General features: G+C 39.6%; 1 protein-coding gene across 1 annotated transcript in view; it reads right to left on the bottom strand.

The window, feature by feature from the left end:
- Plek (pleckstrin) overlaps positions 1-26,831 on the bottom strand; it is a 29,227-nt gene extending 2,396 nt beyond the window's left edge. Inside the window, exons 1-7 of the mRNA XM_076833141.2 lie at positions 26,701-26,831; positions 13,443-13,598; positions 13,028-13,209; positions 10,702-10,793; positions 7,362-7,546; positions 5,686-5,790; positions 418-501 (exon numbers count right to left, since the gene is read on the bottom strand). Coding sequence (XP_076689256.1) covers positions 418-501; positions 5,686-5,790; positions 7,362-7,546; positions 10,702-10,793; positions 13,028-13,209; positions 13,443-13,598; positions 26,701-26,742 — 846 coding nt within the window. The 5' untranslated portion in view covers positions 26,743-26,831. The remainder of the gene's footprint in view (positions 1-417; positions 502-5,685; positions 5,791-7,361; positions 7,547-10,701; positions 10,794-13,027; positions 13,210-13,442; positions 13,599-26,700) is intronic.
- Between the last annotated feature and the right edge of the window lie 324 nt (positions 26,832-27,155).

The raw sequence follows: 27,155 nt of genomic DNA, 5'->3' as shown, positions 1-27,155 counted from the left end.
TTTATTGAGGAAAAAGCTCTCTTCAACAATCAACAGCCTGAATTGCAGGAATTAAATAATGCATTCATCCAAGTTGGCCTGAGAGAGGAATTATCACTTTTTTGCAGAGTGTTGGACTGATTGAGTTTCCCCAAAAATATTAGATTAGGGCAAACAAAAAAATTACATTGAGCTAGCCAAATAAATTAAAATACAGTGATATTATATTCCATCCCTCAGTTTATACTGGCCTTTAAGGCATCGGGATTCAGATCGTTGCAGTGTGAGCAGGTAGGAAAAGGTAAAGGAAGATGGGTGAAAAAAAGTGGGAGGGTGAAAAGAAAATGGAAATATGAACAACACAGAGAATAAGAAGCCCAGCCCATAAATGGAGTGGAGGTTTCCATTTGAATGGGTTTATTGACCACAGAATCTCACCCCAGCAGGGTCATAGTAGTGAAGGTAGGCAGGATCTTCTCGCAGAACAAATTTTCTCACTTTCCAGTTTTTCCTCCTATGCCCCTAAATCCAGGAACAACAAAAGAAAAGAAATGATGAGTTCCTAGCATCACTCGATATGTTCAGTGCCTAGGTCATAAGTCTTTTCTGAATTGGATAAAAGAAAAAAGAAGATGAAACATTAACTTTAGGAGAACAAGGCCCTGACCCAGGACATTCTCAGGGGATAGCACTGAAGCCAATTAATAACTTGTTATTATTATATTAAATGGGTGAACTAGATTGTTTCCAAGCTTGGTTTGCAGTTTCATTATCATGTAAAGCGATGCTGTGTACTATATGCTATGTTAGGGATATTAGCAGTTTAAGATGTGGGCCTGCTCTTCAAAGAGTTTATGAACTATGTGGAAATATAAAATACCAAAGCCCAAACTAAAATAATTTGTATAGATAATGGATTTGAAAGGAATTAAGTGAGGAATATGTAATTAGGGGCTTTGGATGTCAAGCAAAGCCTCATAAAGGCCTGGGACACACAGGATTTAGATGGATATAAAGATTATTGACTGCTGCGCAATTGACAACACAAAAAAATGGGTGGAAATGCACAGGGCATGAGCAGAAGCTGATGAATGAGACCAGTCTGGCTAAGATGCACTGTGCATGAGGAGTAGCAGAAGCAAAGCTGGAAAAGTCACAGACCTTGGTCAAAATAAAATGACTTTTGAAAAGGAAGATGGGAGATTACTAAGATTACTAAGACTTTTGAGTAGGGAAAAGATTACAATTTGGGGAAAATTAATATGGTGACAAAGTACAGAATGGACCAGCTAGATAGAATAAAGGAAAGCCAGGTAGAAGATAATAATGTAAAAATGAGGTCATTAGGGAATGATTTCAATAATCCAGACATAAAATTATTAGGAACTAACTTTAGGTAGCAGCAATAGCCATGGAAATGAATTTGGCTATAATAGACATAATAAAAATAGATTAAAACTTGGTCTTCCTCAGTAGAACTAAACCCTTGGCATCATCTAGTCTGTGAATTTTAAGAACAGGAACTTTCTCTTTGTTCCCCAGTGCCCACCATAGTGTCTGGCACATGGAAACTGCTCCATCTCTCTTTGTAATGGCCATTAAAGAGCAAGTTTAATGATCACAGTCAACCTGATTCTGTGATTTTTCCACAGAAAATTCAAAGGATTTAAATACCTCCAGAAGCCTAAAATGGTATTAAATTAGAAGATAACATACTCTGTACCCAAAATGAAGAATAATCTAAAGCACCACATATCAACAGGCATATATATATATATATATATATATATATATATATATAGATGGATTTTCCAACATTTTTCATTTTGCTGATGTACAAAACAATGAATAATGTGTGGTTTTAGCAGACAGAGCCTCCTTAAAAAATAAATAAATAAACCGCCTCATTTCCAAAGAATCTTTTACTTGCCTGAAGGGATAGAGCCAGGAACCCTACAGAGTCACATGGAAGAGCAGGAAATAGTTCTGTCTGCTATATCATCATTGGCATTTGCAATGCAGCAGCTTCTAAAAGTATGGATTTCTACTCTTTCCCTTAACTAACCTCATCCACGAGATGCAAACACTACAGTTGCCACCCCACACCATTTCCTCTTCATCTGCACACACATCTGTCATGCTGTCTTACGAAATTACTGAGTGATCACCAGGTCATGAGCTGATGGAAGAGGAAGGTAACAGGAAAGAGGAAGGTGAAACCAGCCTTCCCTGACTAGTCACCTCATTCCCTTGAAGTCCTCACTGACATCAGTGCGGTATATTGCAGAGTTTGCTGTTAATTGGGGGTGTCTGGTCATCTTTCACTTTAGGAGTGTTTCCTGAGGGATTTTAAGTAATGTACGCAGGCCTGAGCTTTCCAAGAATTATTGCTAAACTTGTCAAAGTCATCTAATTATATTCAATTGAATTCACTTCACAAGTGTTTACTGCCAATCACGGACCAAGAAGGACACTGAACTTCACAGCAGAAACAAGACGCACGTATAACACATCATCCTTTCCTTCAAAGAATCTGGTTGGGAATTAAACAACTACATATTTCATTCATTGTTTTAACAGAAGAAATTATACAAGAAGGGATTATACTGAATCTAATCCACAACAATTTACCCTCAAACTTTCTCCATTTGCAAAGTAGAATTATTTCCTCTGAGGTGAAAGTGGGACACAGTCTTCCAGTTGGACAAAGCTATTTCCCACCTCTGAAGTGTGGAGCACAGTTCCTTTTTCATGAAAATCTTGGTGGGCAGGTTAGCCTTGGCTAGCTCCCAGCAAGGGATATAAAAGTACTTTACTTTTTGAGGAACTAAAAAAAAATTTTTTTAATTCCCTCAAGTGATTCTGACATGAACCACAGTTACTAACCACTGAGGCTAAGAGGTTGGAAACATTAAAGAAAAATGCCAATTCAAATAGAAGAGGTCTTTGGTTTTCTCCCTACTCTCCCCCACCAAAAACAATTTGGAAGAAAGAATAGTGTAAAAGAACCAAATTCCTGAATGCACACATATTCCTGTTTTCTCTAAGTAGAAACGAAGTTTATAGAATGACATTTTAAATAGTTGTATTTGAAAATAGAATAAATTATCTTTTAAGACTAAAAAGGCTAGTTCATTGGTTCTCAGCACTGGCTTACACATCAGAATCACTTGGAAGCCACAAAATTCCAAAGACTGGTTTGATCAGCCAGGGTACAGTTTTTACAGCTCTTCAGCTGTCAAATTTGTTTATCAACTGGGCTAGCTACAACTAAATTGTACCTATCAAAGGCTAGGTAAAGAAAGGTAAAAAAAAAAACCACACATATAAGTTTACTACAGTTGCCACCCCACACCATTTCCTCATAGTCCCTATCATCTTCAAAACACATTCAGATACCCATTCCTTAACCAATTTTTGACCATCTCCTACTGAGTGCTCCGCCTAGATATGGCTCCAGTCCAGCCCAGATGTTTATATACCTTCTTGCTTAGCTTTCTAAGAACTCCTCTCAAGATTAGGTCCTGGGGCTGGCCATGTAGCTCAGTGGTAGAAAGCTTGCCTAGCATATAAGAAGCCCTTGGTTCAAAAAGGAAATTCCCTCCAAGTTACTCCTGTCTTAACAGTCATCTTCCAGCATCTGAAATCAAAGAACCTGGAACCTAAGAATGTTTTCTAGAATCAATGAGGAAGCCAACGAGGGACAAACTCTTGAGTCTTTCCTATGTAAAATTGGCCCTGCCCCCACTGCCTTTCCTTTAATCTAGTCAAGTTGTTTACCTTGTCATAAAAGATATTAGAATAGGACATGAGTTCTTTCTAAATCCTTGCTGTATATTTCTTAGGACCTGGTTCTTTTAAAACTTGGAGCTAAGACAAGTTTTCAATACTAATGTTTCACTTCCCCAGGATAATTCAAAATCCTCCTTATTAACTAATCTCAACAAGCCAATGAGACTTATATTTTAAAATAAAAATATATACTCTGTATTGGTTCTTTTCTCCTTGTTCATTCCATTAACCACTAACACGAAGGACTATAATATGAAGTAAAATCTCTTAGTCTCATGGAACCTATAGGTAGTACACAGAAATTTCTTTACATCAACCAGGCTTTCTCTATTATATACTGAGTGGTGCTTGCATTTATTTATTTATTTATTTATTATTCATTCATTCATTCATTCATTCATTCTCATTAGTTATACAAGACAGCTCTTCAATTCATTGTACACAAATGAAGCACAATTTTTCAGTTCTCTGGTCATACATAAAGTATGGTCATAACATTCATACAATCATACGAGTACCTAAGGTAATGATGTCTGTTTCATTCCACCATTTTTCCTACCTCCAGGTCCCTCCACAGTTTGGCCTTCACTCATCCTATGCCCCCCCCCCCGCATTATGGATTAGCATCCACTTATCCTAGAAAACATTCGGCCTTTGTCTTTGGGGGATTGGTTTACTTTGCTTAGCATGATATTCTCTAACTCCACCCATTTACCTACAAATGCCATAATTTTATCCTCTCTTAATGCTGAGTAACATTCCATTGTGTATATGTACTACACTCACATATTGCTGGTGGGACTGCAAATTGGTGCAGCCTATCTGGAAAACAGTATGGAGATTCCTTAGAAAACTTGGAATGGAGCCACCATTTGACTATCCCACTCCTTAGTGGACTTAAAAACAGCATACTATAGTGACGCAGCCACCTCAATGTTTATAGCAGCCCAGTTCACAAAGGCCAAACTGTGGAACCAACCTAGGTGCCCTTCAATAGATGAATGGATAAAGAAACTGGATGGTGCTATTAATACAGCTCACAGTACAGCCAGAAAGACAAGACTTTGGTCCTCTGAAGTGGCCTGGGCTTCTTTGCCACCCTATGCTAGTATCAGTTCATTTCACCCTGAATATTCCCATGTCTTCCTGCTACTTATCCCTCTGCTAAGTGCTGGCTCTGGCTTCCTCGTTCACCCCCAGCCCTTCTATTCTCCTACCTCATAGCATCATGTGCCTTGGCCCCTAAAAACTGACTAGAGATATTCTGCTCACCCCAGTCCTTTCCTCCCAGATTGATGATGTCCTATATTTGTAGACACCTGGTAACTGCATATAACTTCCCCCAGGGCTATGTTCATGCCCTCAGACTAGATTTGACCTTTGCCTGCTGTTTCTGTGGAGCTGGCCTTGGGCTTGTTCTAGTTTTTGGTTTCACTATGCTTACACGCAATCTAGAATGGTACTCCTTGCCCACAAAGTGCCTGATGTTCTTACCTGGGTGTGGCCTATACCTATCTCCTGGTGACTTTGAAAGGAAGAAGAGAGGCAAAATGGCAGTACTTTAGCATAAAACATCTTTGTCTTTTGGATGACATCTCTTAGCCAATTTATTTCCTCCAGAATGAAAGGGGAAATATTTTCTTAAAACTTTTTCTCCCTGTGATATTGTTAAAGGCGATCTTTTTCTATTGTAGGGGCTTCTTGGGCCCTGCCTGCCTCAGTCTTCCCAATCTAATGTTTGGGAAGATAATATTTGATCATCGACTTAGCTAATCCTCTCACTTTTATTCTCTGGATTTCATTTTCTGGTTCAGTATTGGTCAAATAAACTAAATGCCATTGAGTCGTTTAGGGAAAACTTTGGGGGAAATTGCTAAGGGGAAAGGCTAGGAGGAAATAGGGGAGGCCACTCACCTGCTTCAGTAAACATCCCTGCTTGATAATCACCCCTCTGAATTCTTCTTTCAGAATCACATCATCATCACTGGAATTCTCTTCACAGAAGAACCCACTGTCTGGCTATTGGGAAAACAATCAGCAAAGTGACTTCACCAGTTTTAGGCATATTGCTCTGTGCACCATGCCCACCTCCCTCTCCCTTCCAGCTAGTGAGACAGGCTCCTCCTCTTCCTTCCAGCTACTGGGCATATCCCCATCTGAACTTTAAAGGCTGTTCTTGGTTAGCTAGTCTCCTCTCCTCCATTTTCTTGCTTCTACATGCCATTCCTTTCTCAGCTCCACTTAAATGTTATCTTGACAACATCCTTTCATTTTCTAAGATTCCATAAGTTATATTCTTTTTTTAAAAAAATTTTTAGTTGTAGATGAACACAATATTTTTATTTATTTTTTTTTATGTGGTGCTGAGGTTTGAACCCAGGGTCTCATGCGTGGGAGGCAAGCAATCTACCACTGAGCTACAACCCAGCCCCCCTCCCAAACTATATTCTAAGTCTATCTCCATCTTCCTCACCTTGTGTATTTCTTCCTTTGAAGCCTCCTTTTCCTGGGACCTCATAGCCACATCCTTGAAACCAGGGTGATTCACATTAAAACACTTTACAACACTATCTTCCTCAGGACCTTTACCACTCAACCCTTTCTCCAACTTTAAGAACAACAAAGGGCAAGGGGCCAGCACTAATTCCTCAGATCAAGAGGGAATCGGTAACAAATTGCTCAGTGATAAATCATACAGAAGAGCAGTCACTGTGATGGGTATTTTTAGGATCCTGCATTTAAATAGCTATAAATAATAAAAAGTTTGAAGAAAAAAAAATAATGACAGAGGAACTTCCTCCAAAGTGAAATGAAACTCTATTTGGGATGTTCACTTCATTTTTGAAAGAAGGATGGTTCTCTTAAGTAGTTTCCTAACTTCTATATTCTGATCCAAAATAGAAACAAAACTACAAAAATTTCCCCAGAAATCCACGGTTGCCAGAATTATCACACAGCCCAAGACTGGGTCCCCATTGTGTAATACAGCATTTCCCAATCTGCAATAAGCAGACTAGGCGTGGGTAGTACACAACGTGTAGGATGTGACATGCATAGACACACTGTGTATGAAGAGTCACCTATTTTAATGTATATTTGAAAAAAAAAATACAACCAGCTCTGTGATTTTTGTACATCTGTGCCTGCATTTTCTTTTCTGCTCTATCTCCTTTGTCTAGGAAAGGGCTTGCTGTGTAGGAGAGCCTAATAAATTTATATAAGTAAATTACTGCTTAGTATAAGAATGAAAAGAGTAGAGTTTAAAAAGTCAGTTTAAAGAAAACTATTCAAGTAGTCCACCATTTCCTTTAAACTGTTTCGCTGGGATGGGGCAGCGCTGTGGAGTGAACAGCTGTCAAGTCTGGGTCTTGCTGGTGTAGTAGAAGCTTCCTGGGCCTCAAGGCTGCATGGCTTGGGGGCTTGGAGTAGTTCCTTTTTCTCCCCGGTTGACCTCACCCTCCCCCCCACCCCAGCTAACAGCTCGCTGTAGGTCTGGGCACTTTCTTTGGCATATGTGGCTAAGAACTGAAATCAACAGAGACTCTGCCCTGGGCAGTCCCCCAATGGGAAGAATAGCTTTTCTCACTTACAAAGTAGTAGAAGGCATCCGGGTTGTCCAGGAAAGGGTTCTCAGCAATCCCATCCGCTGCGTTCTTGGACAGGTCTCCAGCAGGCTGCAGATAGCCTTCATTGAGCAGTGATGAGGCAATCATGAGGCCTTCCTGGCGATTCCGAATAGATTTGTTGGATACCAACCAGTCAATGACACAGCTACCTAGAGAGGACCAATAGAGGGAATGTTAATCCTCCTTCTCAAAGAGCAAGCCACTGACCATCACTCTTGCACTGGCTCCAGAACACCTGCATGTCCAACTGTCTCATCCTCCCTGCTATTCCAAGAAGGAAAAAATAAAATTAGTGGGATAGAGACCTGAAAACAAAAAGAATCATGTAAGAAGTTTTTTAAAATGTCTACATGCTGTGTAAGAAGCAACATCTGCATCAAAGACATCATTTTTCCGAGCCCACTCATTTCTTTCATTAATTAACATTTATTGAGCATCTAGTAGATCGAGCACCTAATAGGTACTCTGATGAGTATTGGGCAGATTCACTTAGGGAATCTAAAAGAGAGAGATGCATGAGAAGTATTAGAACCCAGCAAGTCAATACTGCAGATCTACTGAGTCACATCTGAAGGTGTGGAAAGGGCAGGGGAAGGAGGAGGGGACTGCCATGCACTATCCGGGAAAATATTCATAGAGAAATTGACACTGGGCTGAGACCTAAAAAAAGCAGTAGGTGTTTGCAAACATGTAAGACAGGGCTGAGAGGGTTCAGCACAGGCTGACGAGCAGCGGGTGTGAAGATTCACACCAGCTGCAGCTGCCCCAGCAGTGGGGGCAGGGGCAGGAGGAGGAGTGGTGAGACCAGGCAAAAGGAGAGGAGGAGAAGGAAGATGCAAGATAAGTGGGAAGAACTTTGATGGCATGTTAAGTCATTTGGCACTAAGGAGCCATTGCAAGTTTTTAAGCAGCAAATATCATCATGATGGGATGTGTGTCCTAAATTAAAATTTGATGACCTTATTTGTTTATCATCACACCTCTGCAGGAACTTGCAGGTCCTTCAAGAAGTCATTTAATCAAACTTTTGCCTCAAGAGAGGATAACAAGGGGAATAAAATGAAATTGACCCAAGGGTTAGATTATTAACAGGTGAAAGTAAAGAGCTGCATCCATAACAGTGCATTCTTTATAGATGACAATGACAGAGCCCATGTAATCCTGCCAGGCCTGGGTCATCCAAGCAAGGGCAGTGGGGTGTGCCGCCCATGCAACAGCAGTGAGAGCTTTTGGTAAGGAAGCCTTCTGTGAATTTCATATATGAGAAGTTTAGTCCACTTTTTCTAGAAGGATAGATCAATTAATACTGAATCTCTGCTTTTAATCCCTGCAGCAACCCTATAAAAGAGGTAGGGTAGTAATTACAGACCTTATTTGAAGGATGAGAGAATTTAGACTCAGAGAGTTTAAGTGTCCTTAGGCCTAGGTTGCCCAACGCTGGGCCTTCACATTTTATGCTTGTTCAGCGAGGCGAGCTGAAGCCTGAAAGATAAGCTCACTCTAGTGTCCCCGTCACCTGATATTCAAGGTCCTTCATCACACATCAGCACATCTGGGTCCCAGTCTCTGCCTCAGTCTTCATCTCCCAGCTGAGACTACTTGACTCCCCTGAAGCCTCTACCCATGGAAATTTCTAGAACCCACCATGACCTTCAATGGAAAAGACGTAAGAAGTGGTAGCCCAATACCCTGGGACTCAGGAGCACAGAAACACAAGACATGAGTGTCAGCTGGATCCTGTGACCAGATCTACATTGGAACCTCTTCCTGTTGCCTTTGCCCTTTGTTCTGTAGACCTGACCACAGTCCTGTAGAGTTAGGTCGCTGTCTTGCTCTTGTCAGTTTCCCTCACCAACAACCACAGCTAGGTATCTTGGTCTCAAATCTCATCCTTTACTTGTCTGATGCTAACGGGCTGCTGCCTGAACTTCCTGAGACTCATTCCTATGAAATACTCCCCTGATACTACAGCTCACATTCTTCCCCTTCTCCTTCCTGACCCTGACCTGGACCACTGTCATAGATTATCTGTTGAGCTGGGCACAGTGGCACATGCATGTAATCCCAGTGGCTTGGGAGGCTGAGGCAGGAGGATCACAAGTTCAAAGGCAGCCTCAGCAATTTAGCAAGGCCCTTAAGCAACTTAGTGAGACCCTGTCTCTAAATAAATTATCTTTAAAAAGGGCTGGGAATGTGACTCAGTGGTTAAGTGCCCCTGGGTTCAATCCCCAGTACCAAAAAAAAAAAAAAAAAGATTATCTGTTGATCTTACACCTCAGATTCAATATCTCTTATATTTTCTCAGAATTTACTTCCTTTGATGCCTCTTGTCATCATAAGTAACCCATGCCTGGTAACTGATAAATCTTGTCCAAAACTATATATCTCAATTTGCTCCCCATAATGAATACTATCTGTCCTACCAGGCCAGTCAATTACTTTTCTTAGACACATATTGAGCATCTCTGCCCAATAACTTTGTTCTCATTGTCCTTTGCCAAACCTCCTCATCAGACATCCTCCTCATGAATAATACCCATATGTCAGGGTAAAAGTTAGGTACCACCTCCTATTTACCCCCAACACCCTCTGAACTCTTTCTCTCTTCTGAACTCACTTAGGCAGACATGTGACCTCCTCAGTCATAATAGTCACTAGAGTGCTTGCCCCACTAGCACCTGCTGTGTGTCAGACAATGTTCTACACACAGAACAGCAAGCCTATAAAGTACATAGGCTATGACACCCACATTTTAAGGGTAAGTGAGGCACAGAGAGACTAAGTTATTGGCCTGAGCTTTTACAGCTAGTAAGTTAAAGACCCAGGAGGATTTGAACCAAGGTAGTCTGGTTCCAATGAACATGTTTCAATCACTACATCATGCTACCTAAGTTCATGACACCTAAAACCCTACCCTGTGCAGCCTCTGACATCCTAAGATTACCACTTAACTCTAACATTATATGTTTCCACCCCTGTTTATCATAATAAGATATGCATCTTATTTAACTGAGTATGTATTGCTAACAATTATATAATGCCATTTATTGGGGGAGAAAGATCCTTTAATTGATGCAGCTAGAACTTCTGAAATATTATCTTGTACAAAGATGTTTTCTTCACCCTTCTTTCTGATTCCACATGAGGGAAAGTCAATTCTTATGTTCACCACTCTGCATTTAGTGACACTGTTCATTCCTCATGCTCCAGGCCCCTACCAGACACATAGAGCAGAGGGACAGCAAAGGGAGAGCTCCCTATTCCCTCCCCTGTCACCCCATTTCAGGCATGCACATCCTCTTACCTGTGAAACAGTGGTTAAAAACCTTCTTGTCCTTTTCTAGATTCAGCTCTTTTATTCCCCTTTCAGTGTCTCTCATGGACAAATGTAAGGCACTGCAAAGAGATCAAAAGAGATGGTGAGTAGGGAGCATTTCAGAATAGTGGGTTATCTCTGGGAGTTGCCACCCTGGAGAGGCTGGCCATGAGCACAAGCTTCCCTTGCCACTTTGAGTAACCCCTGAACCTATCTCTCCACCAGACCGTAAGAGAAATATTCATATTTACATAATTCTGTGGCCTGCAGAGCATTTAGCAAAATGCACTAGAAAAATACATAATGTTTCTAAAATTCATTAAGCTCTTTTTAAATTTAATTCCTGGTGCCTGAGGTGGAAAATTGCCCTGAGTTAGGTTCCAAAGATTAAAGGTTTCGAGGGCCAATTTTTCACTCACATTGTAGATCTTTAAGATCCCTGGAATATCCCCCCAAAAGGCTCATGAGTTAAAGGCTTAGTTCCCAGCTTAGCCCTGTTGAGAGGTAGAGGACACTAAGGAGGTGGGTCCTCATGAGAGGTCTTTCAGTCATTGGGGATATGCCCTCAAAGGGAACTGTGGTACCCCAGACTCTCTCTCTTTCACAACCCGACAATGAGGTGAATGGTTTCGCTTTACCATGCACTCCTGCCTCATGTGCCACTACCATCAAAGGCCTAAAAGCAAAATGGATCCAACTTACCATTGACTGAAACCTCCAAAACTATAAGCCAATAGGGTTCCTGTTTCAGAGTATGCTCAATTGAACCTTTCTTCTTTGTAAGTTGATTATCTCAGGTATCTGTTATAGTAATGGAAAGCTAACACAGTCCCCCAATTATTTAAAGATCTTCAAGAGACCATCTTGTAGACTATTGCCTTGAAGAAACCAAACATTCCCACTAAGCTTATTTTTTATTCTAAAAATAATGAGATAAATCAAAATATAAGTTCTCACTTTTCTTGTCTTTGGAACAATAAACCAAAAATAGCCTTATTGGAGAATCTAAGGCACAACATAGGCAACTTTCTTGTATATTGTGGCTCCATGTAGTTTGAGCATCATTTCCTCCCTGACATCACTCAGGAATGTGATCACCTGATGTCCCGAACCAGCAGCTGCAGCCAAAGCTAGGTGTCTCCTCTTGGGTCTTTATCAAAAAGCTCCCATGGTGAGGGAAGCTGCTGAGTCTTACTAAGCTCAGTGCCCAAACATTACTCCTGTGACAGGAGTCTTGTATTAATCATGCAGATGTGTCTCCTCTTAGATGTGTCCCATCTCTTACCCACCCCTTGTAAAGAGAATTCTTGTTGGACATTTTAAGCAGCTAGCTTGATATTCCTCCCAACAGGGTTCCTGTTTCAATGTATGCTCAATTAAAAGCAAAACTACCAGAAAGAAAGATATTCCTGCCAGGTGAGGTGGCACATGCCTGTAATCCCAACAGCTCAGGACACTGAGGCAGGAGAATCACAAGTTGAAAGCCAGCCTCAGGAAAAGTGAGGTAGGTGCTAAGCAATTCAGTGAGACCCTGTCTCTAAACAAAATACAAAATAGGGCTGGGGATGTGGCTCCGTGGTCGAGTGCCCCTGAGTTCAATCCCTGGTACTCAAAAAAAAAAAAAAAAAAAAAAAAAAAAAAGAAAAGAAAAGAAAAAAGAAAAAGAAAAAAACAGAAAGAAAGAAAGAGATTCCTGTGCTCATAGAAGATATGAAGCATGCAGGAAAGAACTCCATTCACAATCTCTGCCAAGAGGCTATATTTTCCTGTTGGTCTCTGACCCCCTTTAGATGATAACTATCACTTGCAATGCCAAGCTAGCCAGTATCGCAGCCCATTAAACCAGGGCAGGGAACAAATGGCTTTCATGCAGGATGGTGTTCACCCTGGCTGGCCCTTCCTGACATTCATCAAGCATGAATTCAAACTTGAAATCTCACTTGCTTATATACTTAATTCCTGCTTCTTCCTTGCTGCCTAGAGATCCTGATGCTTTCTTTCCAGACAAATAACTTATTATGGCTACTTCATAAATGAAATGATGAGTCATCCATTCTCCCTACCCCACCCCGACAGACATACACCACATACACAAAGCTACCCAGTGAGGGAAATTATACATTTCTATTCCATTAGCTTCTTGCCTCCGACCCAGTTAAACATCTAGGTCCACCAATTGCCAGTGCAGCTTGGCAGAGTGGATACAGACTTCAGAGGTGGCCAAGCAAGCCTTGGAGCAGGATCTGTTGTGCTCTTCCCCTCAGAAAGCAGAGAGAAAAAGGAAGGGTAGAGAGAAGCAATCCCAGAAAATCACCCTAAGTCGATGGTTTCTGGCAGACGAATGGACCTCCTTGTGGATTTCCTTGCAAACTTCTGGCCTCCTTCAATGCATTTAATGGCTCTCTTGATGTCCTTAACCCAAGCATCTCTCTCCTCCAGGAAGCTTGCCTGGAAGAAGTGGTCCTGCTGCTTGGTCGTAGTAATCTTAAACACAAACTGAAAATCAAAACACATCCCATTAGAAATGACCATGTTTAAGGCACCGAGGCCCATCTTAAAGAGAACAGTTGCCCCAAACCTTTTCCGCCCAAGAGAGACCCAAACGCCATGGTGAAGTGTGGTTGATAGTGAATGAGGCTGGTCCAGGGGGCACTGCTTATACTGCAGGCCATGCACAGACTTAAAGGTCAGTGCCTGACCCAGATCTGTAGCTCGGGATGTCAACTCACCATCCTCTTGGCAAAGTCCTGACAAGAGCTCGTCAGGGTGCTTCCTTTCAGGGGGATCATCCCTTTGGGGCTGTTGTCACTTTTCTTCTTGTAGAATTCAATTCCATCTTCTAACAATACAACCCACATGGCTTTCCAGGTGTTAAACACGCTCCCCTAGAAGGACAACATAAAGATCTGAGATGGGCGGGGTTCCTTGAAAACAGTTTTGAGTACAGCTCATATTTCTTTGTCTTCATGTACTTTTCAGTTTTTAACTGCCTGTTTTGAGAAGAGAAAAAAAAATAGAAAAATGACAACCACTGGTATTTTGTCAAAAGGTTTTTAATTTTGAGAAAATTTTAATTCCTGGGGGTGTTTATCAGAATTATAGAGTCAAAATATAGGAAGCAATTTTCCTAGAGCTTTTCAAAATATGATCTTCAGGCCACCTGATCTGATTCACTGAAGATGGCTATAAATAAAATCTGGTCCCACCTCAATTCTGCCTCCACTTTTAAGGCCAGACCATGCTGCCGTGATTGCTGAATATCAAACGACCCAGTTCAAGCTCTGCTGTGTCCTTGCTACTCAAACTTGAGCAGCCTTTCTGAGCTTCAGTTCCCAATACTAAAATGGGGGTGACAATGACTACCTCAAAGGACTCTAGCACATATTAATGGAAATAATGTGGACAGGACATTTTAAGTTGAACTGTGGTTATAAACAGGAGGTTGTATTATTAAATATCTTAAAAGATGGTCATGTTTGTATGCCTGTTTGAGTTTCTAGCACAATAAACAGCTACTCTTTCATCCTCTCTCAGTGGTAATGAGCTGGTAGCACTATCATCTTGTGAATGAGGAAGACCCTGGAACATTGAGCCAGGTGCACTGTAGAATAATGAATGGGAAAGCTGACGTCGATTTGAGGATGTATTTGTGAGCAAACAAGTCACCTCTCTTTGGTTTCTTTTTTGGTAGATTAAGGTTTGGGGTCGTCCCTGGACTTGCATGCCTCCTAGGTCATCATATGGCATGTGTGTATTTAGGGTGCTTGAAAGTACAGAATGACCTCAAACCTGCATTTGACCCTTGTGCTGTTTATTAGTTGTACATATCCTAGGGGGAATGTGTTTAATTTCTGAGCCACAGTTTTTTTTAAAGAGAAGATAATAATTCTCTCTTACATCATATTAGCAAGTATTAATTAGGTTTACATAATGAATAAAACATGTATGTATGTGAACAATACATATATGCTTACATATATACAGGAATTATACAATGTATATATTATGCATACATATGTATATATGTATTCATATGTGCATTTAAAACATAAAGTATATAAAACATTGTCAGCTAAAAATTGCCAACAAACTCTGTTAATTTCAGGAAGTCAAGAACCTACCACTGAATGACATTACCAGGTCCTCAATAAATATTTTGTGGCATGAATGGTTGTAGTTTAAAATCACATTATGTGATAATGAGTATTTAAGACTAAATGAGGAAGATATGAAGAAATGATTAACACGAGAGTAGAAACAAAGTATAACGATGTTTTCTGAAATTATTCTACAGACACATGTAGGACTTAATAAATAGCACAGCTTTGGTCAATATAGAGGGAGGTGATCCATATTTGTATGATCAGGTTGCTCAGGAAAGCAGCCTTCATTGGAGAAGGGGACTTTCATTTTGTTAGAATTGGTTTTTTTGGGCGGGGCGGGAAGGGTGGATATGGGATTGAACTCAGGGCCAATTAACTACTGAGCCACATTCCTAGCCCTTTCTTGTATTTTTTTTTCTTTATTTCTTTGGGTTTTTTAAATTTGTTTTAATTAGTTACACATGACAGTACAGTGATCTTGACATATCATACATTTGAATCAGATGGGATATAATTTCTCATTTTTCTGAATGTACAGATTGCAGAATTACATTGGTCATGCAGTCACGTATATACCCACAGCAATAATAATATATATTCTATTCTGCTGTCCTTCCATTCCCCCCTCCCCTCCCCTCCCATCACTTCTCTCTACCCAATCTAATGTGACCCCTTCTTCTTCTTCTCCTTTTTTTTTCCCTCACATTCTCATACCTGTATTCTGTATAACGAAGGGGGTCTCCTTCCCTCTTCCATGCAATTCCCATTCTCCCTCCCTTTCTCTCCCACCTCTTTTTTATTTAGAGACAAAGTCTCACTGAGTTGCTTGGCACTTCACTGTTTCTGAGACTTGCTTTGAACTCAAGATCCTCCTGTCTCAGCCTCCTGAGCCGCTAGGATTACAGGCATGCACCACTGTGCCTGGATAGAATTAGTTTTTAATTAAGATACACGCACACACACACACACACACACACACACACACACACATCTATAATCAGCCTATAAGCCTCTAATGGGCCATGACCAAGGGAGTACAATTTGGATCTCCACTCTCCTTCATGCGCATTCCAGGCTGACTTTCTGTGGTTTACTTTCTGCTCCCAAGCCTGCTGATGGTGTTTAATTAAACTCAAGGAAGGTAAATAGATTCTATCTCAAGTGCCAGCTTAAACTAAATAGGAGTATATGCCTGAATCTGGGCAAACTGGAAAAGCATCTTGATCCAACAGCTGTGTCCATGCTCACAGAGCTCCTAAGGTGCTGCAGTGCTTCCATCCCTTGGTTCAATCAGATTTTATCTAAATATGGATGTCAAGAAGAAACTCAGACAAAAGCCTGTGTGCAGGCATGGCTAGGCTCTATGAAAATCACTTGCGAATTAGTCTACAATAAGAGTGATGCTATCAGAGTCAATGTGGCTCACAGGAAAATTAATACTTACAAAGATTCAGTTTGAAGTAATGCCAACTGCTCCTTTAGCAACAAATTAACCATTCTGACTAGTCTGAGAAAATATCTTTTTCTGGTTTAATTTGGGGGAGGGCTTTGGAAAAGGAATAAAGTAAATTCTTTTGCCTCTATTCCTTGACCCACAATATCACCCTGTCATGACCACCACAAATTAAAATTATCATCCAGCTCCCAGCAGATCCTGCTGCTTATCTCAAATACAAAGAGCTTCTATATAAAGGTCTAGTTGCCCAAAAGGAAGACTATACAAAGAAGATAACTACTTTTTCTTGTCCAAACATTTCCTTTGTTTGGGCTTCTAAAAGAGTTGTCCCCCACCCCTAACCAAAATACACTTTTTTGCCCAGGAAGAATAATTAATCTAGAGTAACACTACACTATTTCCCTTTTCAAAAAATGGACAAGGTCAGACACTAATGCCAACACATAAATAATTTTAATCAAATTCCTTCCTGTTTTACATCTTAGATTCATATTCAAAACATAAAGAACTCCTTAAAATCAACAAGAAAAGTAGAAACAATATGATTTTTACACGGGCCAAAAAATGGTAAACAGGCATAAAATCAAAGAAGATATATGAAAAAGTGTTCATCATCATTATTTATCAGGGAAACATGGATTCAAACCACGATGAGATACCTCGACACATCCACAAGAGTACCCAACATTTATAAAGATAGAGAAGAGCAAGACTTGTCAAGAAAGAACAATAACTGAAATTTCTATACATAGCTGGAAGAAATGCAAAATGTTATATCCTATTTGGAAATTTTACCCTAAAGCTAAACACAGACACGTGCCCTTTGCAACAGCAATTCCACACCTGGTCACAGATCTGAGAGAAATGAGTCAATACTGCCAACAAGGTTAGATACTAGAATATACATAGCATCCATGGCAACATCATTCATAATAGCCAAAAATGGAGAATAACTCAAATAGCCATCAACAGGAGAATGGATAAGTAAACTGTACAGTGAAAACATATAAATTTATTATTAATACAGTGAATTCACATAACAGAATACAACTTAATGATTTAAAAAAGTGAACTACTGGTACTTACAACACCACAGCTCAATTTCATAGACGTTATATCAAGTGAAAAAAGAACAGGCAAAAAATGTACTTAGAGTATGAATCCATTTATGTGAAGTTCAAGATCAGGCATAACTGGTGAGAGGTTACACTAATGGTAACCTATGATGGGAGTATAGAGTTGGAAGGAGAGCAATGATTTTTATGGGATACTGTCAATGTCTCATCTTGTTCTGTGTATGATGTACATTATGTGTGTGTGTGTGTGTGTGTGTGTGTGTGTGTGTGTGTGTGTAAAAATTATGGCATAGCTTACATGTTTTTTTTGTATATATGTTTTCCTTCAAGTTAAAAAGCAATGTTCTGTTTAGCTGTATACAGGTCCTGAGAATTAATTCCATGAAGGGCATACACAATGATTATAGTAATATGGCTATGTTCAGGTTGCTTTTTATGTGGTGCTGGGGATTGAACCCAGGAGCTATAACACTGAGCTTCATACCCAACACTTTCAAATTTTAATTTTGATTTATCATCCAACTAATGATAAAAGAGTCTGCTTCAGACACAACCTGGTATTGGATGTAACAAACAAACATTAAGTTGCCCAGGCTGGCTTTTAACTTGTGATCTTCCTGCCTCAGCCTCCTGAATCACTGGGGTTATAGACAAGCGCCTCCATACCTGACCAGGTTGATCCTATGAAAGAGAACTATTCTATTTTAGTTACCTTTCTCATTTGATCACTGGAAAAACTGCATATTCATGCAACATGGGGCCCTTGATTGAATAATGAAGTTATGAAAAGCAGTTGTGCATGTTATTGAGTCATTTGGAATTGGTTGAATATAAAAAGTTATGTTAGTTACAATGGCATTGTAGAAGGGTTAAATTTCTTGGATGCAATAATGGCATTCAAGATTACATAGGAGATTATATAGGAGAATATCCTTGTTCTTACTAGATTTGTGTTGAAGTAGTGGAGTGAGTTAGCATGATGTTTGCAAATTACTCTCAAATTTCTTGACATAAAATTATATGTGGGTATATTTGTAGAGAAATATCGAGAAGGAAAAAAGAAAAAGCAAATGCATCCTTTCCTTACCAATGGATGAATCTAGGTAAAAAGTATATGGTTAGTGGTAGTAGTTTTCTCAATTTCTATAGGTTTGAATATTTTAAAACAATTAGGGAAAGTTAGTAAATAAATTTACAACATTTGACATTACTATGTATTAAAATTTGGAATATAATTTTACTGAAATATATAGACAAATCTGATCAATAAAAATTGAAATAACTAGAAATAAGAAAGATGTATCCACAGACTTTCAGAGTAGAGTTTCAACTAGATGACTGCTAAAATCCTTTTCAAACCTTAAGTTTAATATTCAACTGTAGGCCTATCTAGGATAATACCTTCCATAATCACTCAGGGCTTTTGACCTTAGAATTGGAATAAATTGGTAAAAATCTGTCAGAACTGCATTCCCTTTGCAGACAATTAAAGCATCCAGAGACAACTGTCCAAAGTGAATGTGTGTTTTCCTTATTCAAATATAGCTTTAGGGGCTGTCAGCAAACTCCTAGGGGGATGTGTCATTTGGGATTTGGGATCATTATGCAAATTGAGGAACCTAATGCTTGAAAAATCAAGAGAAATCTGGCCACTTATAAAGCTTGTACTCTCTTCCAGGCCTGATAGTGGTGAGGTAGGTTAGGATGATGGAATTCTCTGGTAACCTGACAATAGATCTTATTGGCCATTCTTATATTTTTCCCTGTCTGGCCTCAACCTTCTTGGTGCTCGCCCAAGAGCAAACCTGGAAGTGTGATTATAGTCTAACCAAGCTAGAGAAGAATTTAGGACCATCTATCAACACTTTTACCATAGAGATAAAGCCGAGGCCCCTGTTAGGTGACTAGGCCTTGTACACCTGCCTAGTTAATGTGAAACTGTCACTAGAACCAAGTTCTCTTGATTCCCAGTTTTATGTGCTTTCCCTTTCTCTCAGGTGGTATCTTCATTTTGGTTCTTAGATAACTAATTCTAAAATCTGGATCAATCTCTTTTTTATAACACTTAGCCAACTACTTCACTTTAATGGAGATTACACATAGACAGATATATGATAGATATAGGTTGAATATTTCTTATCCAAAATGATGCTTGGAACCAGATGTGTTTCAGATTTTGATTTTTTTCTGATTTTAGCATATCTGCATATACATAATGATATAACTTGGGAATGGAACACAAGTCCAAGCATGAAATTTTTATGTTTCATTTTTATCTCACACACATTATGGAAAGGTAATCAGGCATGGTGGCACATGCCTGTGGTTCCAGCAACTCTGGAGGATAAGGTAAGAGAATGGCAAGTTCAAGGCCAGTATGGGTAATTTGGTGAGACCCTGTCTCAAATTAAAAAATGAAAAGAGGTGGGATGTAGCTCAGTGGTAGAGTACCCTCGGGTTCAATCCCTAGTACCAAACAAAACAAAAACAAAACAAAAAACCAAGGGTAATTTTATACAATATATTAAATAATTTTGTGCATGTTAAATGGTATGGAATTGTCCACTTGTGGTGTCAAGCCAGTGCTCAAAAGATTCAGGTTTTAGAGCATTTAAGATTTTTTATTTTTGGATTAGGGTGTTCAATTTTGTTTGTGTATGCATGGTTTGCATGTACGCACGTGTGTGTGTGTGTGTGTGTGTGTGTGTGTGTGTGTGTAGCATATGTCTGTTTGCTTCCATTACAAACAAAAATCTATTCCATTACATGCCCACAATGGTGAGTTTTAGATGCTAAGTCAGATTTAAAGTTTCCTGGTAAATATATATGTTCATCATCATGGGACTGGTATATCAGAGTCTGACATTATATGACACCAAAAGAAGAAATCATAAAAGCATAAGACATCTTCCAGGCTCAGTGGCGAATGCCCGTAATCCCAGTGGCTCAGGAGGCTGAGGCAGGAGGATCGAAAGTTCAAAGCCAGTCTCAGCAAAAGCCAAGTGCTAAGCAACTCAGTGAGACCCTGTCTCTAAATAAAATACAAAATCGGGTTGGGGATGTGGCTCAGTGGTCGAGTGCCCCTGAATTCAATCTCTGGTATCAAAAAAAAAAAAAATGAGACATCTGATCATATTTTAAAAATGAACTCTGTACATTAAAAAATAAAGCAATAACTGGAAGCAAAAGCTAATGCCTGGGTATTTACAATATAACTAAATGATTAAAGGTTGAGAACCTTAAGGTATTTTTTAAAACATTCTAGAATCAATAAGAAATATACAAATGCTCTCAGTTTTCAAATGGGCAAATAATATAAACAGGCAATTCTCAAAAGAAGAATTACTGTGAGTCCAACAAAAATAAAAATGGATGACTTCAACAGCAACAAAAAATGCAAATTGAAATTAAGACACAGTCCTTTTATTTAATAAGATTTTAAAAAATATTTTAAAGTAAAATGTATGGGCCAAGATTTGGGGAAAGGGCATTTGGGACGGGGAAGAGCTCTATGACTCAACAGTTTAATGTGGCTGTCAAAAAAAAAAAAAGAAAAACTACACTCATTGTGGGTTGTATAAATAGCATAGGATCTAAAAGAGGAAAGCAATATTCTAACTTTAAGTGGGCATAGCCAGGAAGTGACCAGGGGCCCTGGAACTGGATGACTCTTGCTCAAATCCCAACCCCAGCACTTTCTAGCAGTGTGACTTTTTAAAGCAAATTTCTACATCTGGCAAACGAGGATAGTAATAATACCTATGTCTCAGGGTTGTTGCGAGGTTAAATAAAGCAATCCACATAAATGCTGAAATCAATATGTGGCACACAGTGAGCACTCTTTAAATACTACCTATTCCCTCTAATTCCATATTTATCAGGTGCCTGGAGAACTATCCTGGGTTCAGATAAAATTGGAGCCAGTTCAAAACAGAATACAAAGATGGCACCTTCTCTCCTGGGAGATTGCTGAAGGAACTGTCTATGAACAGGCAGAGCAGATGAGAATTGTCTTTAAAGGTGTGAAACACTTAGTTTATTCTGGAGTTCCACTAGATGGAGGTTTCAAAATACAGTTTTATGCACAACTCAAAGGGAAACAATTAAATTAGTGAGTTCCTTAACAAAAGAAATATTCAAGATGCTTGTTAATAGAAAAATAAAAGAAATGCAGGCTACAGAGAAGAAGTTCAATTGGACATTTAACATCCTTTTCTACCCTGAGATTCTATGCATTTGTCCCAAAGAGCCTGCTGTCCCTATATCCTTTTATCTTTTTATTTCTATAATTCCTATTTCTAATCTTTGGGCCTCACCAGCAAGGCAAAAAGTAACAATAAGTCTTAGGAGCATATTTTACATGTCATCTAAAAATGAACATCCTGTCTGAAATTATTTTTTTAATACTTAAAAAAAGTTGCCATACTATGGAACCCTGATTCCTTGGTCTCTGTGAGTCTATTTTAGGCAAATATCTTTCAAGTGCATCCAACTAATGATAAAAGAGTCTGCTTCAGACACACCTGGTATTGGGTATAACAAATGAACAAGATCCACTCTCTGTTCTCAGTTTATAATTTAACAGGGAAGAGAGTAATATCTAATTCCTGTGTATGTCCAGCTTCACTGAAGGAAGCTACAGCTCAGCTGAGGGGTGTTGTATGCCTGTGACCCCAGCTACTCAGGAGACTGAGGCAGGAAAGTCACAAGTTCAAGGCCAGCCTGGACAACTAAGCAAAACCCTGACTCTAAATAAAATAAGGGATAGAAGTGGAACTCAGTGGTAGAGTTTTATCCTAGCAGGTAATAACCCCTAAGTTTGATCCCCAGCAACTGAAGAAAAAAAAAAAAAAAAAAGCTACAACCCATGGCTGACAGTTGGGGCAACTGGACTTTTGTGTTTATCTATAAAATGAAGATAACAAATTACCTACTTCTCATTGTAAAGGTTAAAGGAGATGATATAACTAGCTTGGAGCAGGGATTTGAAAAATATGTATCCAGGCACCATCATATATGCCTACAGACTCTGAGACTCAGGAGGTTGAGGTGAGAGGATCACAAATTTGAGGACAGGGGCTGGGATTGTGGCTCAGTGGTAGAGTGCTTGTCTAGCATGTGCGAGGCCCTAGGTTCGATCCTTAGCACCACATAAAAATAAATAAATAAAATAAAGGTATTGTGTCCAACTACTTCTAAAAAAAATAAATGTTTAAAAAAAAAATTTGAGGCCAGCCTCAGCAACTTGTCAAGACCCTATTTTAAAAAGTGTAAAGGACAGGGGATGTGACTCAGTGATAGAACCTAGGTTCAATCCCCAGTACTGGGAGGTGAGGGGAACAAGTACAGTGGTGTAGGCAAGGGTGGAGTTATTCTGGCTTGAGGTTCTTCTGAGTCCCTCCTATTACAGCAAAGAGTACTTTTGGAACAGAAAGTCACTGCAATATGAACCCAAGATGGCCAGATAGAAAGTGGTTAAGCTCAGCTCTATGCAAAGCTGAGGCCACACTACTGGGTTCCAAACCAGATGTGCCACTTTTATCTGGGGGATCTTGGGCGAGGCTCTGCCTTTCCTTATCTATAAAGTCAGGATAATTGTACCCATTGTGTAGGGTTGTTCTAAGTATGTCACATGAAGGGACTGATGCATGTGATGCTTAGAACTGTCCCTGCTGCTGCCTGGCAGACACTGCATGTGTTAGTCATTACCGTGATGACGAATCAATGGCTGCAAATCTCTGGGATATTTCATCTGTCCAGAAGACAAGCCAGCTGTAGCAAAGCGTTCCTGGGCGAGGACCCAGGATTCTCCTCCTCTCTCTTTTGTCCTAGATTCTCCCTTTCTCCCACAGTTTTCTGCAGCCCTTTTCTTTCCTGCCTCAGCCTCATATCCTTCTATTTCCCAACACCCTAATTCCTGTGCTTTCTCCCAGTCTCACAGGACATCCAAGTCCCAAAGCCGCTGAATCAGTCCTGTTGTACCTACTGGTTGCTGGGAGGGTTGTCGTGGAAACCATGGTCTGCTCCATAAACCTCTAGGAATGAGGGAAATGACTTGGAGGAGTCTAGTCTACTCATTGTATTCATTTGCTCCTTTCTCTTTTTTAAAGCCATGCATATGAACATATTCCCTTCAGCAGTATGTATTCAAACACATGCAAAATAAACAACTAATCAGAGAGCAAAGGAGGCTGAGGTTACTTAAACCCAGTCTTGCCCACAGTACAATTTGTCCAGGCCCCACACTGCTTCTGCTGAGTTCATCTGACCTCTTTTTTGCCGGCTTGCATAGCCTGCCTTTCAGAACCCTGTCTGGCATCATGAGATGATGGTCTGAATCCCAGGTTAGCCTCTTACCAAATGCTTGATAGGGAACAAGTCACTTATTTTCCCTGAGCCTCATTTTTCTCAACTCTAAGATGAGAATCACAAAGTGGTAAAGACTGAATGAGGTCACATTTGTATACCAGCCAGCTGCTACCTAATTGAGTATAAATGCTTCTTGGAAAAAAAAATTTAAAAAGTGACAAGACTTTGAGGCAAGGAGATCTGGGTGTTTGGAATGAAAAGGTTGGAAAAATGACAGAATTATGTGTTCAAGATAATTATAAGTTTAAGAAAATTATGTATTTAAGATCTTAGGAGGCCAAAGAGGAAACATAAATTGTGAAATATTATCTCTCAACAGAAGAAAAACAGAAACATTTTGTAGTTACTAGCCCATTGGCTGTCAAGACCAAGATTTCTAACTTGACAAAATTCCTCTGTGAGCAGGAATGTTATATTTTTTCCACCCAAAATATCATATCTCCAATGAAAGCATTTCATAAAACAAGACCAAAGATAAAGTTGTCCTTAATTACTATCCAGGTGCATAAGAGAAAAAGGTGAATAGAGAGAGATTCAGAATAGAGAGAGATTCAGCTATTGTTACTTGTCATGTTTTAACACAAATAGTCACGGTCAAGGCTCCTAACAGTCTCATCAGAGAAAGATTTTCATAGCTCTTTCTTCATGATTAACTTGGCCACCAACCCAGATACTGAAAAAACTTAATATCTAAATAAATTAGGAACTTTTACACCTTATGGGAAACTCTGGCTCCAGGTTTAGTTCCACAACTGACAAAGGGAATATTTATGAACCAAACTTTTCTTTAAAATGTCAAATTAGCCAGAAATGGTGGTACATTCCTGTAATCCCAGATATGCAGGAGGCTGAGTCAGGAGGACCGAAAGTTCAAGGCCAGTCTCAGTAACATAGCGAGGTCATGTCTCAAAAAGAGAAAAGAAATTTTTTTTTTTAAAGTGCTGGGGATATTGCTCAGTAGTTAAGACCCTTGGTACCAAAAAAAAAAAGGTGAGGCTGGGATTGTGGCTCAGTGTTAAAGCACCCCACCCAAAAAAAGTCAAGTTAGAGGACATAGCTTTGTGGTAGAGCATGAGGCCCTGAAATAAGATTTTTTTAAAAATAAAAACAAAATGCCAAATTAGAAAATTTATATGGAGAGTATTCAAGCGGCACCCACATAAAAAATGCAAAACATAGGAAAGATGTAAATTGAAAACAAAAATTTTAAAGATACAAATTGTGAAAATACCAGTATGAAATTTTACTATGTTCTAGGCACTTTTCTAAATGGGCATCTACAGACCATAATCTGAGAGAATGATTCTCACTAATTAGAAGTTATTTACTAATTTAAGTTCATATGCTTCATAACCCTGACTCTATTATCCTCCTTTCCTAATGAAACAATCTCAGTTATTATAGAGTGAATACATATTTTGTAGTTAAGAGAAGTTTAAATACAAGCATGCAAACTTTATAACAGCAAGTTTCATTACAAGATGTTTTCCATTGTCTAAAAACCAAACAAACAGAAAACAAAACCATGCAGAAAATGTTTCCATTCACCTGCTTTTCTCAAGAAGCCCAAATGGATTAGGCAAATCAGTCAACATTGATTATTATTGATTTTAGAGGAAGCACCAGTTGCTATCACAAGAACACTATATGCACCTCTGTGTGTAAACCTGTGTCTCTTCCAAAGGATGTTTCAAATTAGCCAGAGACAATACCAGCTAGGGGCACATTTATCCTCCAGCACCAACTCATAACTCCCCAACACAAATACATTGCAAACACTTAGATTAAATTTGCTTTTCAAGATCCTGGGGTTCTGAACAGAGCTCAGTGCCATGAGTCAGTGCCAGGAGTCAGAGTGTGTTTCTGGTCCCAACTCTGTCACACCCATGTGACCATGGATCTCAGTCTCCTCTTGTGCAAATGAGGAGATGAGGCCAGCTGATTACAGGTCCGTTTCAGACTGAATTCAGAATGGGAGCAGGAAGCAATATATGCTGTTCAGTCCCCTTAGAAGTAGAACATTTTAGGCCAACATGTAAAACAAAGCCTAAAACAGGGTCATTGTTACGTGTTCATTCAGCAGAATGGCAGCGGAAGGGATGTACTAAAATTCCGTTCACTTCTGAATCTCTGGTTTCACGTGGGTTAGTGTGAGCATGCTTGTGTGTATAGGCGTTGCCCACAGGATGCCAATAAGCCCTATGTGTGAATTCACCATGGGGGCTTTTCACATCAACTCAGAAAACACACAGCCAGAATCAGAAGAAAGATGAACGGCCTCAACAAGATTTAGTGTTCCTGATACCAAACGAGTGAGACGAGGCATTTTTTAAGTATATCTGTATATCCTACTCTTTAAAATTGTGCTTCTGCCACCTTGATGGCCTATTAAACAAATTCACTAAGAGTTGTGAGTGAAGAGATTTCAGTACAATTTTTAAAAGATAATGGGTTTTTTAGACATCAATTTTAGGAAGATGGCCCAAGAAATAAACTATAATTACTATATCATTTTTCAACTTATTTTTAATCACCCCTCCCCCCAAAACAAGCAAATAAATATCCTAAGGGTAGATTTGAATAAAAAAAGAAACAGTCTCTCGGAGTAACCTCTGTAGTAGAAGAGTTGGCTCTTTCGGCAGACGCACATGAGTGACTCTTAAAAAGTTTATTCTAAATTGTGAGGGAGTTAACCTAGGCCCCTCCTTCCAGATCCTGCTGCTCAGAATTCTCAGGTCCCCAAGATTAAACTATGCTAAAGTCTGAGCTGGATCAATTTCCCTTTAAGAGACAGAAGGCAGTAGAATACCTATTGACTCCTCCACCCCAGCCTTCCCCAGTGCTGCAGTGAGCTCCTGTTTTCATCCCAACAGGTGCAGCAGAACGCGTTCCTGGAAAGGAATTGGGTCGAGTTCGAAGCTAGACACCAGTCTTCCCCTAGCCTGTCTTGAGTGACAGCCTTGTAAGTGGTGCTTCTACTTACCTTTTTCACAAGGTAGCCCTCCCTGATCTGCTTCGGTTCCATGCCGATGGATAGAAGGACAGACGGTTCCCTTCTTGGACAAGTCCTCTCAGAAGCTCACCTTCCTCTGAGACCCCAGGCGGTGGTTGTGGGCTGTCTTTTTCACAGTGAGGTCTCTTTCACAATTTCCCTTCTGCTGGTGATCGCATGATCACATCCTCTTCCCCTCAGTGGGCTGGAAGAGCAGAATAAGGAACTATAGGGCCAAACAACCCAGGCTTTGCTCATACTGGAAGCATTAAAAATACAATTGGGTGCAATCTTTGCCAAGATAAATTTTTATTACCATAAAGAAAAGCATTATCTTTTTTATTTTTTTCCTAGAGAGAAAAAAAAATGATAAAAAGAAAAGGAAGATGAACAAGAAAACTTTATTGGTAGAAACTATCCTGTTTAGGAATTGTTCTTGAGACCCT

Source organism: Callospermophilus lateralis, chromosome 14 (assembly GCF_048772815.1).
Source record: "Callospermophilus lateralis isolate mCalLat2 chromosome 14, mCalLat2.hap1, whole genome shotgun sequence".
In the NCBI taxonomy this organism is placed as follows: Eukaryota; Metazoa; Chordata; class Mammalia; order Rodentia; family Sciuridae; genus Callospermophilus; species Callospermophilus lateralis.
This window is presented reverse-complemented; position numbering and strand designations above follow the sequence as displayed.